The sequence below is a fragment of the Brachypodium distachyon genome, chromosome 1, assembly GCF_000005505.3.
Source record: "Brachypodium distachyon strain Bd21 chromosome 1, Brachypodium_distachyon_v3.0, whole genome shotgun sequence".
NCBI classification, from domain to species: domain Eukaryota; kingdom Viridiplantae; phylum Streptophyta; class Magnoliopsida; order Poales; family Poaceae; genus Brachypodium; species Brachypodium distachyon.
The window spans coordinates 16,347,712-16,363,034 of NC_016131.3; the positions used below are offsets into that span (position 1 = coordinate 16,347,712).

Genomic DNA, 15,323 nt, shown 5'->3' on the forward strand with positions numbered 1-15,323 from the left:
ATTACTCCCTCCGTTCCCTGCCTTTTTATAAGGTCTATATCTAAGTCAAACTTTTCAAAGTTTGAGAAAAATTGTAGAAAAACATACTAATATATATCTACAATATCAAATAAATATACTATGAGCATATAACTGTCAGATTTAATGAACAAATTAATTTAGATTTGTAGATAGATGTTGATAGATTTTTTTTATAAACCTGACCAAATTTTAATAAATTCGACTTAAATCAAAGCTGCAACATCTTATAAGAGGGAGTACTAGAGAGCTAGTGGTTCTGATTTTTGTCAAAGACTCGGATTCACAGCATAACTCGAGTGAAGAACAAAAGCGATGTGGCTCGACACCAACACCATGAAATCAAACCAATCAACAACTTTGACACGTTTGACAACTGTTTAGAATAGACAAGCTAGGGAGTAGGGTCACAGATAAAACATCCGCAAGTATGATAAACACTCCTTCGTACAGAGGATTTGAGTATACATACGCTTGGGAACATAAGTTAATAGCTGACAGAAACAATATACCCTAGTTTCGCAAGAATATGTGATCATGGGGGAAACTAAAGAAGTTTCTTCCGCTCGAAAAAGGTCTTGAGGTGCCACAGCTGCAACCCAGCCACAGACAAGCAGATGCCGAGGGAAAGGAACCCAAGCCAACCCATCCTTGAGTTCGTTTGCCTGTTCATGTTCTGCATTTCCTCCTCCCTGGACAAATGACAGGTCAAAGACTCAGATCACAGTGTTTGCTGCTGTAATTGTCATGGAATGTAGTTTTATTGTTGACAGAAATACTAGGCAGTAATGTACCTTTCGCGTAGATAATACATCTCTTCGTGGATAGCTTTGATGGTATCCTCCAGCTTCTTCAACTCTAGTTCCATCATCTGTGACAAGTAAAACAACGCATCACCAGCTAATCCTCAACAAATATTGTAGATTAGATACTAAGTGCAGTCATACTGCAGAAATATCACTGTATACTATCGCCACATGCTAATAAAATGCAATGGAAGATCTATTTATTGTCGCTTATTAGTATCCGTATTTGCTACTGACTCTTCACTCTCCAGATGAACTAGTATGACAAGCAAAATAGCAACTTAATATTGTTAATGCGTTTAGTTCGCAAGAAGACTGATCTCACAAATCCAGAAAAAATTTGGGCTTATTGGATCAGAATACTTGGTTATGGCTTTATGGGTAGTGTTCAATAGCTAATGCTGAACCGCCCCTGCCTAATGTTTAGGAACCAACACTGCTATAGTGTCACCCTGTTAGCAGCCATGACATGTCATCAAGCAATTATTTGATGGACAGCATTGAAGCTAAACTACAAAAACACCCAATTTCTGGGAGGCAGCCAGCAGGTAGTGAGTCTTCTTTTCTGCATAGTTTATATTTCCTTTTTGTGAAAACACGGCTGTATGGGAATCGTATGCCAAAATCATAGAATGTCCGAACTCATCAAAGTTCAAATTCTCATATTGCTCTTTGTGGGAATTCATGCCAGGAGGCCAAGTTTGTTTGACATATAAACCTTTGTTTAATGAGAACCTGACTCTAAATCACACACTGTAGTTGTGTGCAAGTAATACTCACGATTCTAGTAATAAATCATGGAACCAAGTAAAAAAATCTTTAACAGAATAGACAAAAAGTCAACGCTATTACCGTCATTCATGCACGTCATTTTGTAGAAGAGCAAAAAAAGATACATTTTATCCAAAGAGGAAGCTTAATTTATAATTAAAAGCTGGACTATTCAGCATCTTCTCAAACACACTGATGTGCTAAAGAACCAATTGACTATAGCAAAAATTGGCTAATGTGCTTATACAGTGTGCTAAAAGTTACACCGTAGTTGTGTGCAAGTAATACTCACGAATTCACAATAATAGTAATAAATCATGGAACCAAGTATAAAATTATTAACAGAATATACAAAAGTCGCTGCTATTACAGTCATTCATACATGTAATTTTGTAGAAGGAAAAGGAAAGAAAAAAACATACACTTAGAGTAAGCTTAGTTTATAACTAACAATTGGACTATTTAGCATCTTCTCTTTCACACACACTGATGTGCTAAAGAACCAATTGACTAGCAACTAATGTGCTTATACTTATTGAATCAAAAATTTATATAATGCCATACCAAACTCATTAAAAAGTCCAACCTCTTTGGAGCTTAGATAGGATGCATACTCCAACCAACTCGGGCCTAGAAGGAATTAATCTACTTCCTCACATGCAGATTGCTCACAATAAAGTAGAGAAGCCAGAAGAGAATTGATTGCAAACAAGGCGTATTCAAAATGACCTCGGCGTCTCCACGTAACATGGAGAACTATATGCCAACCCATTCAATCAAACAGGCCAACAAATAAATTCCACTTAGGAGTATATAAATCTACAAGAATCCACGGTTTCAACATGTAGATACTAATAGATGCTGCAGGCAACCTTTTTCTCTTGCTTTCAGAATACCAACAACGGAAGAACTCAAATCTACAAAATGTAAAAGTCCTACATCCACAAACATTGATATTGCTTCCACAAGCCAAATCCGCAAGAGCCTAACCTTGCGAATGACACGACCATGGACATCACTTGGCACACAACAAAACTGATTCACAAACTTATAAACCTACATGAATCACTCCCATCACAGCAATTCAATCACACGCACAAACTCCCAATTATCGTGCGCAAATTGGCACCCTGATCGGTCTGCGTAATTAAATACAATGAACCAGCAACCACGATGTATCTACATGGAAATCCAGCCATGGAAACCACCCAATTGGTTAAAAAACTGAGCAAAAACTGAAGCAAGTATCCAGAGGGCGAAGCAAAGCACTCACATCGACCTGGCCCTTCTTGGCGACGCTGGGCCAGTCCTTGGCCGTGACGCCGCTCCTCCAATCGAACTCGAAGGTGACAGTGACGGGCGGCTTGTGGTCGGGCGCCCAGAAGCAGGCCAGGTAGTCGCCGGCCTCCGAGGCCGTGAAGGCGAAGTGCCCCGACTGCACGTTCTCCGAGAAGTGCATGCTGTTCCCGTACGGCGAAGTCACCTGCATCGACCAAAACCCAAACGCCGCCCAAATCAGCTAATAAATCGATCGCCCGCGTCGCGACGGCTTTCCCGGGTTTCCCCCAAACCCCAATTCGCGGTCGATTGCTTGGATTACTTACCCTGAGGGAGATGCGGTGGGATTCCGGGAGCGGGGCGTCGGGGTTGCTGGGGTCGGTCCCGACGACGTGGTACTTGCCGACGGCCATGGAGTCGACCTTGATCTCGTCGGAGATGCACTTGGTGTGGCCCGACTCGAGGTCGAACCGGAGGGCGCGGGCCGCCGGCGAGGCAGCGAGGAGGAGGACAGCCAGGAGGGGCAGCCATCTGGGGGCCATGGCCGGAGATCGGGGCGGGAATCGGAGCAACCGAGCAAGGCCGGCTCACCGCGAGGTCACGAGGTGCTTTGGGTTTGGGGGGGAAGCAGAGAATACAGGATCGCAGGTTTGTGACGTCGAAGCGACTAAAAGTTGGGGGAGTAACTTGCGATCAATCTCTTTTTAACGATTAGTGGTCAATATGCTCGAATTGGGTCACTTGGAATTTTGAACACGTTTCAAACACATGAATTTCACTGTAAGGGAGAAAGAAAAATTAGGATTATACTAGCGTGTGACATCTTGAATCTTGTAAAGATTGTGAGAATATTTCATTGCTCCTAGGACACACATAAGAATCCATCTCTGCAAGTGGTTGGAGTTCAACAGAAATAGTTCTTGGGACTCCCATGAGTTAATATGTTTTTCAACGGCGCGACAAAACACAATATGGTGCCAATTTCTATGGTTTCCGATCATTCTTTTTCACATTCTTGTTTTTCTATATCATGCGAATAAAAAATGTTTCTGGTGATATATTTTATGTTATTCTTGCTTTTTTATATCATGGGAATAAGTAATTTCCGTTCACATGGAGCCCTCTTACATTCAGCATGGTACTCCTTGTGATGACTCCTGCCTCATATTTATACTGTTTCAAATATTTGTATTTGTGGGATAACGGAGGTGTCAACCGTCCATTCACCTCCACCTTCAAAAGTACCAAATTCAAAATCTAGTACGTAGCATTCTAACAATAGTTAGACACTCTGTAAGAGGCTATGTCAGCATCCAGATACATGATAGACCCATGCTATTAGACCCTCTTACATTCAGAAAGATCATAGGTGTCATCGTCTTTCCTTTGATATTGGTCATGCTTTCCAGGGCATTAACCTAATCTAGCCCTATATATCACTCAACTGTAAAAAAATTAGCGAAGTTTAGCTCGTTCTTGGACTAATTCATCAGTCTGAATCTGAGTCCTCCATCTCCCACTGACGAGCATCTTTGGGTTCAGGATCAGCGACAGACTCCGGTTGACCAAATAGTGACGTGCTAAGCTTTGGACGGCGGCGTTTAGCAGCCTTGTCTTTAGGAGCTTCAGCCTGAAAGACAAGATATATGGTCAGAATTCAGTAAGCCCGGTAATAGTAAAAAGAGTGTAGACTACTTTGTAAAGCATAACTGACAGTTAATTCTGACTTCCCTATAAAATAATCGAGCCTGAACACATAGATAGTATGCTGATATTAGTTAGTAACACTCAAGACAAAACACCACTGAATTGACTCGTTTTATCGGATGAATGAACAACAAACCATATGTGCGGTGATTGGACGGCATATGCTACAAGTCAGGAACATGATTATACAACTATTGCTCGTGTATTTTTCATGAAAAACTACACTGTCATTTAGCTGTATTTGGCTTGCCGGACAAATGTAAAAGCTGAGCAGAGAGAATAATTGTTCAAATCAGTACAAAATGGGAGCGAAGATCAAACATGCACCTACCTGTGAAGAGTTCTTAGTTGATTGGCTGTGCTTGAACCATATTGTTCCCCATGAAATGCATGCACACAACAGCAAAGTTGGACCAACCCTTGGGTCAGTCAGGTACTCTCTGAAATTGAAGCCACTGTTTTGAACCCTCTCCTTTAAACTTTTTCCTGCTGAGCGGATACTTTTAGTACCACTTAACCATTCCTTGCGTGTTTCCTCGGGTAAAAGATCAGGTACCTTTGAAGTCTAGACAGAGAAAAAGGACACCACTGTGCATCAATAATTGTTGGAAGAATATTTGTACTTTGCACTAAGTTATTGCTCTGGAAATATTATCATCTGACAGTTCACTATCGGTGCCACAGCCAACTTAATATAGGATAAGCAAATTAAATGCTTAGATAGAAAGGGTATCACAGGCTCACAGCTATAATAAACTCATAAAGCGTACATATGTACTATCGACCAAATTATGGCGGCAGTTAGAAAAAGCCAGGCATACATTGTACACTAATTTGAACAACTATGAACAAGTCTAGGAACGGAATACAACGGCGTGTTCACTGTGACGCATGCTTTTCATAGTATTAGTATTCTTGAGTTCTCTCTTATTTTCTTCATCTTGTCATATACTCCCTCTTTTTCACAAAGGTTGGCATATTTTGTTTCGTTAAGACAAGCCTTTGACCAAGAATTACACTATTAAGATGTAAGTTATATGATACGAAACCATGATCATTAGCAAGAACTTCTAAAGACGAATCCATTGATATAAATTTCATGTATGAAAAAACACATATCAATAGAATTTTCATGGGTCAAAACCTTGTCTTAACGAAACAAAATACGCCAACCTTTGTGAAATGGAGGGAGTATTTACATAGAACAAATGTATATGTGGCCAGACAACACATTTTTTTTGAGTAACTTTTCAGCAGAATTGGGTGAAATTTGAATATAAAACTTCAAAGTGTGCTACTAAAGAAAGGCAATATGCAATGCAGGCATCCTTATGGTGTTGTAGAAAAACTTAAGTTTGCACTCGCATCTAACTATTCCTGTCTCTGCTGGCAGCTAAAGCCCTTTGGTGTTCTTGCTGTTACAGTTAGTGTGAAAGTCTATATTTCATTTTTCACATTAGTTTTCCCTTTGAGGTATGTAAAAGTTTTCAAAAGGGCTACTCAATCTCAACTTAGGAAACATACCCGAGGAAATTAAAAAAGAAGCACGCTTAAAGACACTTACAAAGTAAGGAATTTCTCTAATATCTCCATCTGTGATAATCTTAGAGATCCACCTCTTTATCTGCCAAAAGGCCCAAAACAGACGGAAGTACTTAAATGAAGTATTCAGGTTCTGTGTTGAGCTACATGATTTGACCATGTATTAATAAACTATTAAGATGCACACCTCTTGAATTTCATCTGGGCCGTTATACCTAGCCACTAGCTGGGAGGCATCAGCAGCATCCTGTCCCTGGAGAGTCTCGATAAGATTATTCTTTTTCTCAGCTTTCAACGCCTCGTATGTTGCATTCCTTTGGAAACGAACAATGAACACTTCAGGCTTATCATTATCATCTCCAAAGCCTCTAGGACCACAGGCTCCATTGAAATCAGTGGCAAGGTAGAAGGCACAAATTTTCTGCAAAAAGTGTAATGTTATCCAAGCATAAGTAAAAGAATATGTGCTTTGTTAAGAAGAAACACTTGTTTTTTTTTTTGATTGTTGAGATTTGAGAATGACATGACTCAGCCATTTGCTGAAGATAGGGCCTGAAATGTTCCAAGTACTCCGGTTCCAGTGATGTAAATCACAATTCAGTGTAGAACATCATCAAACATTGTAGAGCTTTGATAATATACAGAGACTCTGAGAAGGACGTTTCACTTGGTGAAAAATGCTCTAAGGATTTGTAGCTAATAAGCACTTACAAGAACATGATAATAGATAAGCTTCTTGGTGGAAAATGCTTCCTTCTAGCAGAGATTAATCATGAAGATAGAGGGGTATGTTGTGTGATAAAAGAACCAAAACATAGATAAGCTTTTTGCATATACAGGGGAACTACATCCCAATATTTAAAAAAAAAAATCAAAGAGCCATTCACTACATGCACACATGGTCTTTGCAAACCATATTACCCAAGAGGCCTTCTTGAATCAGACCAAGTACTGTTCTACTCACTAGATGCTAGACCCTAGGCTGCAAGGCAGCAATATAGTAGTTCACAGTAAGATTATAAGACCTGGAATCCTGGATATTATGTGGTAATAAAACCCATGAAACACATCTTTATCTAAGTAAAAGCAGATAAGTATGCCCGTGCCTCAACTAATTCAGGAAAGCAGAGAAAGCTATTCTAGCAGCAGCCAATGGTTACTGTAAATTGTATAGTTTCCTTTATATCTAATAGTTACTGGTGATTTGGTAATATAATTTCCTTTGAGGTTTCCTTTTTCCTTTCTATCAGAAAACTATTCATTATGCTCTAAGTTGTTGATAAATAATGCTAAATACGTGGGTTTCAAAGCATCTCCTGCAAATTTTGAAGAGTGCATAATTACAAAACATGCTGCTCTCAATTTTGAGGTAAGGAAAAATAGTGGAGAAGGCACTGTGTTACCAACATTATATGTGAATAGAACAACTCACTACTACTAAGAAACTGGACACTGTTGCAAATACAGATTATTTGGAACCAATAAGATAAAAGCATGACTGCAAGAACAAATAGAAGTGCTACTTAAAAAAAGAACACGTGGCCTTGGGGGGCTCATGACACCAAACAGCAGATACAGCACCAGAAGCTCAGAAAAAATGCATGTAGAAAAATGAAATTTATGAAGCAGTCTACCTTCTGTAGTTCTCCATCTAACCAGACAAAGGTCAACCTGTCATCTTTTAAGGCAGTTGCAGCACTTGACACATCTACTAAATCATTCGCACTCCCAGTAGTACTTGCATCAACAGAACTGATTAGTTGGTCTTGAGCCTTCCGCAAAATCTAAAGAAGTTTCCAATTCCAAGAATATTATAAGTTAGCAAACTAACAGTGACGATAAAAAGAAGATTCAGTAGATATAAACTCCACCAAGTTGCTCAGCAATAGAAACTTACCTGTCTCTTGTTACTTAGTTCTACACCAGGACGCCCAGCAACAATTACACAATACCATATCATTGTGTCTTCTTTTCTAGCACGCGAGTGGCCTCTAGCATCACAACCCAGTTCCAAAGATGTGTCACTTCTTAGCTGCGGCAGTTCTAATCAACAGAAGAAAGAAATTAGTGTACTGAAAAAAAAATGCTTAATGTAAAGAAGGCACATAAAATATAGCATGGCCATTTGGTTTACTGCTGCGCAAACAAGGTTTAACAGTACCTTGGTGCTTGTGCTCCTTCATTATCTCTGTGAACTCTGACTTACTAAAAGTTCCTGAATTGGAAGAAAACAATCAGTATGACTCCACTGCGTAAAATCAAAAGACTGGGAAAGAAACTTGCCATGGTATACAACAGGCTTGGCGCCTGGTCCCTTCAAGAAAACAATTGCAGGAGCCGATTCCACTCCTAACCTAATCAGGAAGAGACATGAAAGTACTAATGAACAAGATTTCATAAATTAAATTAATCATGTATACAGATGAAAATTAGGTTTTCTTATTTAAGCAAAAAAAAAAGATGTTTTACTTCACTAAAACGTACTAAAACAGTTAATCAATCTGGAAGCCACGTTTTATACCGCCAGGTGACTATCTACTATTTCAGCATGTAGTGTTCATTTTGTTAACCCTAACTTTCTGTACAAGTAATTAAGCATAGCGAAATTGCTCAAGATTACTTGTCCCGTATCATGCAATATTCATGAATACACACATTTCACATTTATTTATGCCATGAAGTCAAGTTAGTTTCTTCATCCACATGGATTAGCTCACTAGTTAATCAAGACAATATCTTGGCTAAATATCCGCTAGTAGCCTTATGTATGACTACCATAATCAATTTACTGGAAATATGAACCTATAGTGAATAAAGATCCAAATGGTGTGAAATGTGTCTTTGCAATTTGCATACTTGGTGAGCCCGCGAAGATGGAAGAGGTTTAAATGCTTAGGAGCACCAAACAACTGACGAAATTTTCACATAGTTGTTAAAACGTCATTCACTAGCAACAGTTATAACACTACTAATACAACACAGGCACAAATAAGAAATAATAGCAAGTGTACATAAAGAACGTACGAATTCCACCAAATCTGTGATTCCTCTTCTCTCCATAGGACAAATGCAAATGACGCATAGCTTGAATACTCTTGAGCAGCTTGGCGAAGGAATGGAAGAGCACGCTCCCCGGTGCTTGAAAAAAATATAACCTTGACCTATGTGATCACATGCAAAGAATGTCATGACTGATTATGACTAGTATGTGTCAAAGTGTTTGTCTGTCTCGACTGCATGTGCGCACGTGTGTAGAATTACGATGGTTCCCTCAGAAAATAACATAATTATATGCTCCAGTGTAGATTGAAAAGGGTGATAGTAATACATAAATCAAATTGCAACAGATGCACTAGCATATGCATGCCAGAAGAGACATCAAATCAAATGTACCTTATGAGGGCCAGTCTTCCCAATGAACTGGGGCCCCTGAAATGATATCAGCTCTGCATTAGAGGCGTAATCCCTCTCAGATAAAAGCCTATCTAATGAAAGTGCAATTGCAGAAAAATAACAACGGGCAGTGCAGCAATTTATGAAGCAGCAAGAATCATGCATAGAGGAGTGTACTCATTGGCAATTGTACTTGTACCTCCATAGGTTTAGGGTCATCCAATTTAAATCGAGTAATGATGCCATAACATCAGGAATCACAGTTGCAAATAAACAAATGAAATTAGGCCTGAAATCCACAAACTAGGAAAGCATAGCTCTGCTAGTCGAGCTAGTATGGCATAATGACAAATGTATCTCACAAAGCAGCCAAGAAGGCGATTTCATAAATAACATTCAGTAGATCTGCACTCCATCGAACTTTATTCCATCAGTTAACAAAAATTGTTTAACTGTTGTACTATTGGTAGCTGCTTGTGACTTGGTATGATTATTTAGAACAATCACAGAAATACAAAAAAAAAACTGAATCACAAAACTCACCAATGTCTCCTTTGAATAGTACAAGATCCGAGGTAAGCCAACAATTGATGATGCCACCCAGTCAACAACAGAATCCACAGATAGCTCACCTGGGTACCTAGGTGCGTAAAATTACAAGTCGTAAAAGAATTAGTTAACAGGAATAGATGATACACACTTATTATTTCTTTAATCGACACTTGACATCTGACTAGAATAGTCACCTCATGTAACAGGATGGACTTCTGCAGTTAGCAGGATATGCAACAAGAGCTGGTATACCTACATGTGTAGAATGAATATATAGTAAAAGAACATACAACGGCACAAATATTTTGTTTTGTCTTTACCATAATACAAAGGACATGTAATTAATCCAACTACTAAAAATTAATATGTACATTTTGAGGCAAACTTATAGGCAGTTTTGAGTTGATGCTCATTCAGTTGAAAAGAAAACTATCAATTCTTGGTATGGAATGATGAACCTGCCAGTAATGTCAAATACACTTTGGCTTCCACATTATAACCAGTAGCAAATCAGGTTCATCGTATTAAATTCCCTCAGTGACCTAGTTTTACCAACTCTGAACCTATTCAATTTGATATAACTCTCTGGAACTAACAACGCCCAAAATAAGCATCTCTAATTCTCTATGTGCTACACCTGCACTGATAACATCTGTGATACTTACTTCTGTGCAATCATATTATGATTAAAAGGGCATGTTATCTTGACATACCATTGCGAAAAAATGGTTGTTTAGAGAACCTTTTTTCTGCAAAATGCCCAGCCAATTGCACATCACCAAGTTCTATCATAGCAGTGTTGGCCAGACCATCCAATCGAGTGTCTGGATCATGAAATATATATTTTGTCAGGAACAAAATGGAAGACAAGGTATATTCAGCTCACATAGCGAGAGTTCCTCTATAGATTTTTTTTTTCAATTGTTAGAGAGAAGCTGCACTTATGTTGAGAACACCAGATTATTTGGAAAAAGAATGGAAGAGGCAATCAACTCGACTGTCAAAACATCCACAAAAGTATTGCTCAAAGATAATGGTTAAAATTCAGTTTAATACCTAACAAATGATCAAAATCTTAAATAACTAACTTGCCCGAAAGTAGCAAACTTCATGTCAGCAAAAACACTTATGTAAACAAATCTAGTCAAACAAGTAACACGAATATGATTGTTTTCATATATAATTATTTATGTGTGACATGCCAATTAAAAGAAGATATGAACAATGCATTTTTTTTCTAGATCTCGATTCTTACACATGCAATTTATCACAACCACAATTTTTACCCATCATCCTTAAATCATTAAATAATACCAACTGCTGTAGGAGGGATTGGACATAAAAATTCAATGCAAGTCTTTTCCTACGCAACGCTACTTTCAAGGAAGACCATCACTTCTGTTTTCCACATAGTGTCGAAATATGTTCTCAAAGGCAGAAATGCACAGAATGGTAACTAAGTCAACTTGATGAACATACCAATTTGCTTCCAGTACTCAATAAATTGAGCACAACGAGGACTGCCCTTTGAATAAACCTACACAGTAGAACAAGAAACATCTGATAGTCAGAAAACTCTTTCCAAATTCGGACAAAAAGACGCTCTCATGAATTATGCAAATATAATGTAAACACAACACTGGAAAGTTACAGTGACAGCATAAAGCCAATAGTGCCTTTTAACTTACCAGTATGAGCAACGGGTAATTTTCAGCAATAGCAGACAAGAATGACTCATATGTGAGTACATTGAAGGCATGATCTACAGAATCTATGAAATGGAGATGGTGTTATGTCAAACACAGCAAAAAAGAAACATCAGTTCTAGTTTATCAGAAATTAGATGGACAGAACTTACGAACTGAAGAATCTTTTAACAATGGGAGATCTATTTTCAGAAAGTGCTCCTTTTGATATTGTTCTTTGACTCTCTCGAGGACATCCTACCATGATGTAAAAGAGCAACAAAGGGTTATACCAGAAAGGAATAAAAGAAAAGCCCTTCCACACAGAAGCCAGCGAGCAGAGAGGGAGGGAGATCACCATATGCTGATCCAGACCGAAAAGATCATAATCCCGCTTCAAAATTGGATTTGTCAGCAGCTCATACGCATAACGGATCTGCATAAAACATCATAGAACTATGAAGTTGCTTATGCAAATCCTTAGCTAAAACTTTAAAAAGAACTACAGGAACCAAACAAATAGTGTTACAGATGTTTTTCTAAAAAAAAGTGTACAGATTACTAAAACAATAGTGTGCATAGAAAAATGATTAGCAGAACAAATATTGTCAGAATAAACAGTGTGCATAGCAAAATGAATAGCAGAACTAGTGCATGGAAAAATAAATAGCGGAATTTCTAAATAAGGTGCCTTTTTGCACTGGAAAAAATAGTTGCAAGCCTCATGCATACAACATGCAGAACTTTGGATGAAAATATCTTTGTATTTATCCATGAAACTTACAAAGGCTAGTAGACTGGATTATGGATTCTGATCTCACCTTTATAATATCAACAGTTGACTGGTGATTCGTTTCAGCAAGCCTGAGTTAACACCGAGAAAAAGATTATTATTGTTCTTTGCAAAAGAGTAAATGAAAGAACGAAAGCAAAGCATGGAAAGAGCCGAGAAGCATAACTGACACACACACAAAAAAACGGTTTAGGGTACAGAATCACGTGCAGGGCCTCATCAGTCATATGTCACCTAAACTAACTCCAGACTGTTGCCCGAAAATTGTTGTTCGCCCTCATGAGCTTGGTGCCAAAACACACACCAGCCTAAATGAGCTAGTGATAGACAAACAGCACCATTCCTTTACACTGTCTTACTAAGCCTCCTAGAAAATAGTATCTCAATAACAGACTCGAGGTGGGAAAAGAGAATAATTCTACATTATCACCAAGTTGAGAATTTAAAGCACAGTGAAGCACTGAACATGTCCAACAAGCAGCCTCCCATATACACAACAGATAAAACTAGACCAAATTTTGTGCTAACAAAGCTTTGAGAATTGTGATACAGTCCATCAACAAAGTACACAACACTAGCAAACTGGTAAGCTCCAGACAGATGCCCGGTCGCCACTATCACCACATCGCACAAAATTACAGTCTACTTCCCAAACAAGACCTCATGGGCTGCGCTTGCCAGTTGCTCACAACAGATACAGACCCAATCGAAGAAAGCACGGCGGAGAGTTAAAAGTCAGAAACCATCAGCAAAGTCTGTTCAATCGCGCTCACCACTCCTTGGAGAGCCGCTCGTAGGCCTCGACCACCCTCTCGACTGGCGCATACCTCTCGACTCCGAGCGCTGCACCCAAAAACAACCAATCAGGCAACGAATCTCAGGACGCGCCCGAATTGGGCGAAGGGGAAGAGCTGGGACGAAAGCGAGGCAAGGGAGGGGGCGGGCGCTGACCGTCGTAGTGGGAGGGCGGGAATGATTTGGGCAGGACGAGGAGCTGGAAGAGGAATCCGGCGGCGGCGAAGAGGATCGGCAGCCAGTAGCGGCGCACCTCCTCCGGAATCGCCATGGGAGACAACCGCGGGCGGTAAAGGCAAAGGGCTATCAGGGGGGTTTTGCACTTTGCTCTTTGCGTCGCGACGAGACTTTGCCTTTAGTTTAAAAAAAAATTGATGGGAGCCTTTAGTTAATTATCATTTGAACAGTTGTAGATTTTCTTTTTCTTTTTGTGAATAACAGTTGTAGATTTTTATTTACGGTGAGGAGTAAAAGAAAGTCCATAAAAGCATCACGTGCCCCAGTCATTGGTAATTAAGCTTTTCATTTAAATAGTTGTAGATTTGTGTTTTTGTGTGACATCAAAAGAAGTCCATAAAAAATGTTACGGACGCGGTCACTGAAACTATCTTTTGCAGTATTGAGAAGCCGACATGTTTGGCCATCACATCTTAATCTAATGCTAGCATGTGGGATATAAGAGAGTGCGGAATCCAACGGTTTCCATACATCAACAGAAAATTAGGACTTTTTTGCTTAAAATTCAGCCAACTGAGCTACACCCATGCTGGATCCCTTCATCTTACATCATCTCTATCTTCCGTTTGTTTTCCACTGTAAATATTTTGAACGTGTCTTCCGCAAACATCAAAAACAAACGAACAAATTAAAACCCTAGCTAATAGATCGGCCGGGCAGAACCGACAACTTACGCCCTGCGCACGCAGTACAGACTACAGAGAGGAATTGATCGAAGGCGCTAGCTCAGGCAAAAATCATGGTAAGCATTACAGCAGCAGTGACGGCCAGGCAAAACACGGCGAGCGCCACATTCCCGTTGCAGCACGCCGGCGGCCGTGGCGCAGCTTGGGCGACACCGCCGCTCTCGTGACCTGCCGCGGCAGCGGAGCAGCAGGCGGCCTCGTACTGCCGCTCGTCGTCGAAGTAGGCGGCGGAGGCGGCGTGGTACCAGTACGCGCCCACGCGGCCCTGGTAGCCGCCCCCCAGGGCCGGCAGCCTGGCGTGCACGGCGGCAGGCTTCTTCTTCGGCCCGGTCACGCCGCCGGCCCTGGCCCTGGTGACGACCACGACCGGGCTGGGGCCCCTGCAGATGCAGCACTCGCGCTTGTTGTTGACGCGGATCCGGAGCGCGCATTTGGAGCAGACCGAGCTGTGGCCGCACGGCCCGATGGCCACGAACTCCATCGGCTCCAAGCACACCGCGCACTCCTCGGCGTCGGCGGGAGGCCGTGGCTCGTTGATGTCGACGGCGACGTGGCCGCCGGTGGTGGCGGCAAGCTCAGCCATGGCAGCCATGTTCGATCGTGTACTCTATTACACGATACGTACGTGCGTGGGCAGCTGTATGCCCGCCCTAGTTTGGTTATTGAATTCTACCGTGACCCGTTTGCTAATTATATGGAGTGCGTATGCGTACGAGTTATGGTTAGCTGCTGACTGAATTCGCGTCGGATTTGGTATGGGCTGACAACCGACCAGGCTCGGACTTCCGGTCGAAGCGTGTCTTACTGGCCGAACCGGTATTGGGCCCGGAAGGCTTCCTATCGAGTCTCGGCCCAAGTCAGCCCAGAAGCAAGACAAAACAGGAAAGGAGAAGAGGCCGCAGGCCCGCAGCGTAGGGCCGAGCTAGCTGGGAGCGTCCCCGCTCGGGCTCCTATGCGCGCGCGCGCATGGTGACCGGCCCACCTGGCTTACCAAGCACAGAAGAACTCAAGAAATTCTCAAAAACAAAAAAAAGGAGAACTCAAAAAAAGGCAACAAAAT

General features: G+C 40.8%; 2 protein-coding genes across 2 annotated transcripts; both read right to left on the reverse strand.

Moving 5' to 3' along the window:
* Positions 1-318: 318 nt before the first annotated feature.
* LOC100831107 (transmembrane emp24 domain-containing protein p24delta9) lies at positions 319-3,557 on the reverse strand. The gene is made up of 4 exons (XM_003562575.4): positions 3,200-3,557; positions 2,869-3,078; positions 813-889; positions 319-710 (listed from the first exon to the last, which is right to left on the reverse strand). Exons 1-4 carry the CDS (start codon positions 3,413-3,415, stop codon positions 566-568), a joined length of 648 nt encoding a protein of 215 aa, XP_003562623.1. The 5' UTR covers positions 3,416-3,557; the 3' UTR covers positions 319-565.
* Positions 3,558-4,015: 458 nt separating this feature from the next.
* Positions 4,016-13,682, reverse strand: LOC100831408. The gene is made up of 20 exons (XM_003562576.4): positions 13,497-13,682; positions 13,319-13,388; positions 12,574-12,616; positions 12,111-12,188; positions 11,926-12,010; positions 11,756-11,838; positions 11,547-11,604; positions 10,781-10,891; positions 10,262-10,319; positions 10,059-10,155; positions 9,516-9,551; positions 9,147-9,283; positions 8,406-8,476; positions 8,284-8,337; positions 8,020-8,165; positions 7,757-7,906; positions 6,310-6,543; positions 6,145-6,204; positions 4,912-5,145; positions 4,016-4,503 (listed from the first exon to the last, which is right to left on the reverse strand). Exons 1-20 carry the CDS (start codon positions 13,609-13,611, stop codon positions 4,363-4,365), a joined length of 2,061 nt encoding a protein of 686 aa, XP_003562624.1. The 5' UTR covers positions 13,612-13,682; the 3' UTR covers positions 4,016-4,362.
* Positions 13,683-15,323: the final 1,641 nt, after the last annotated feature.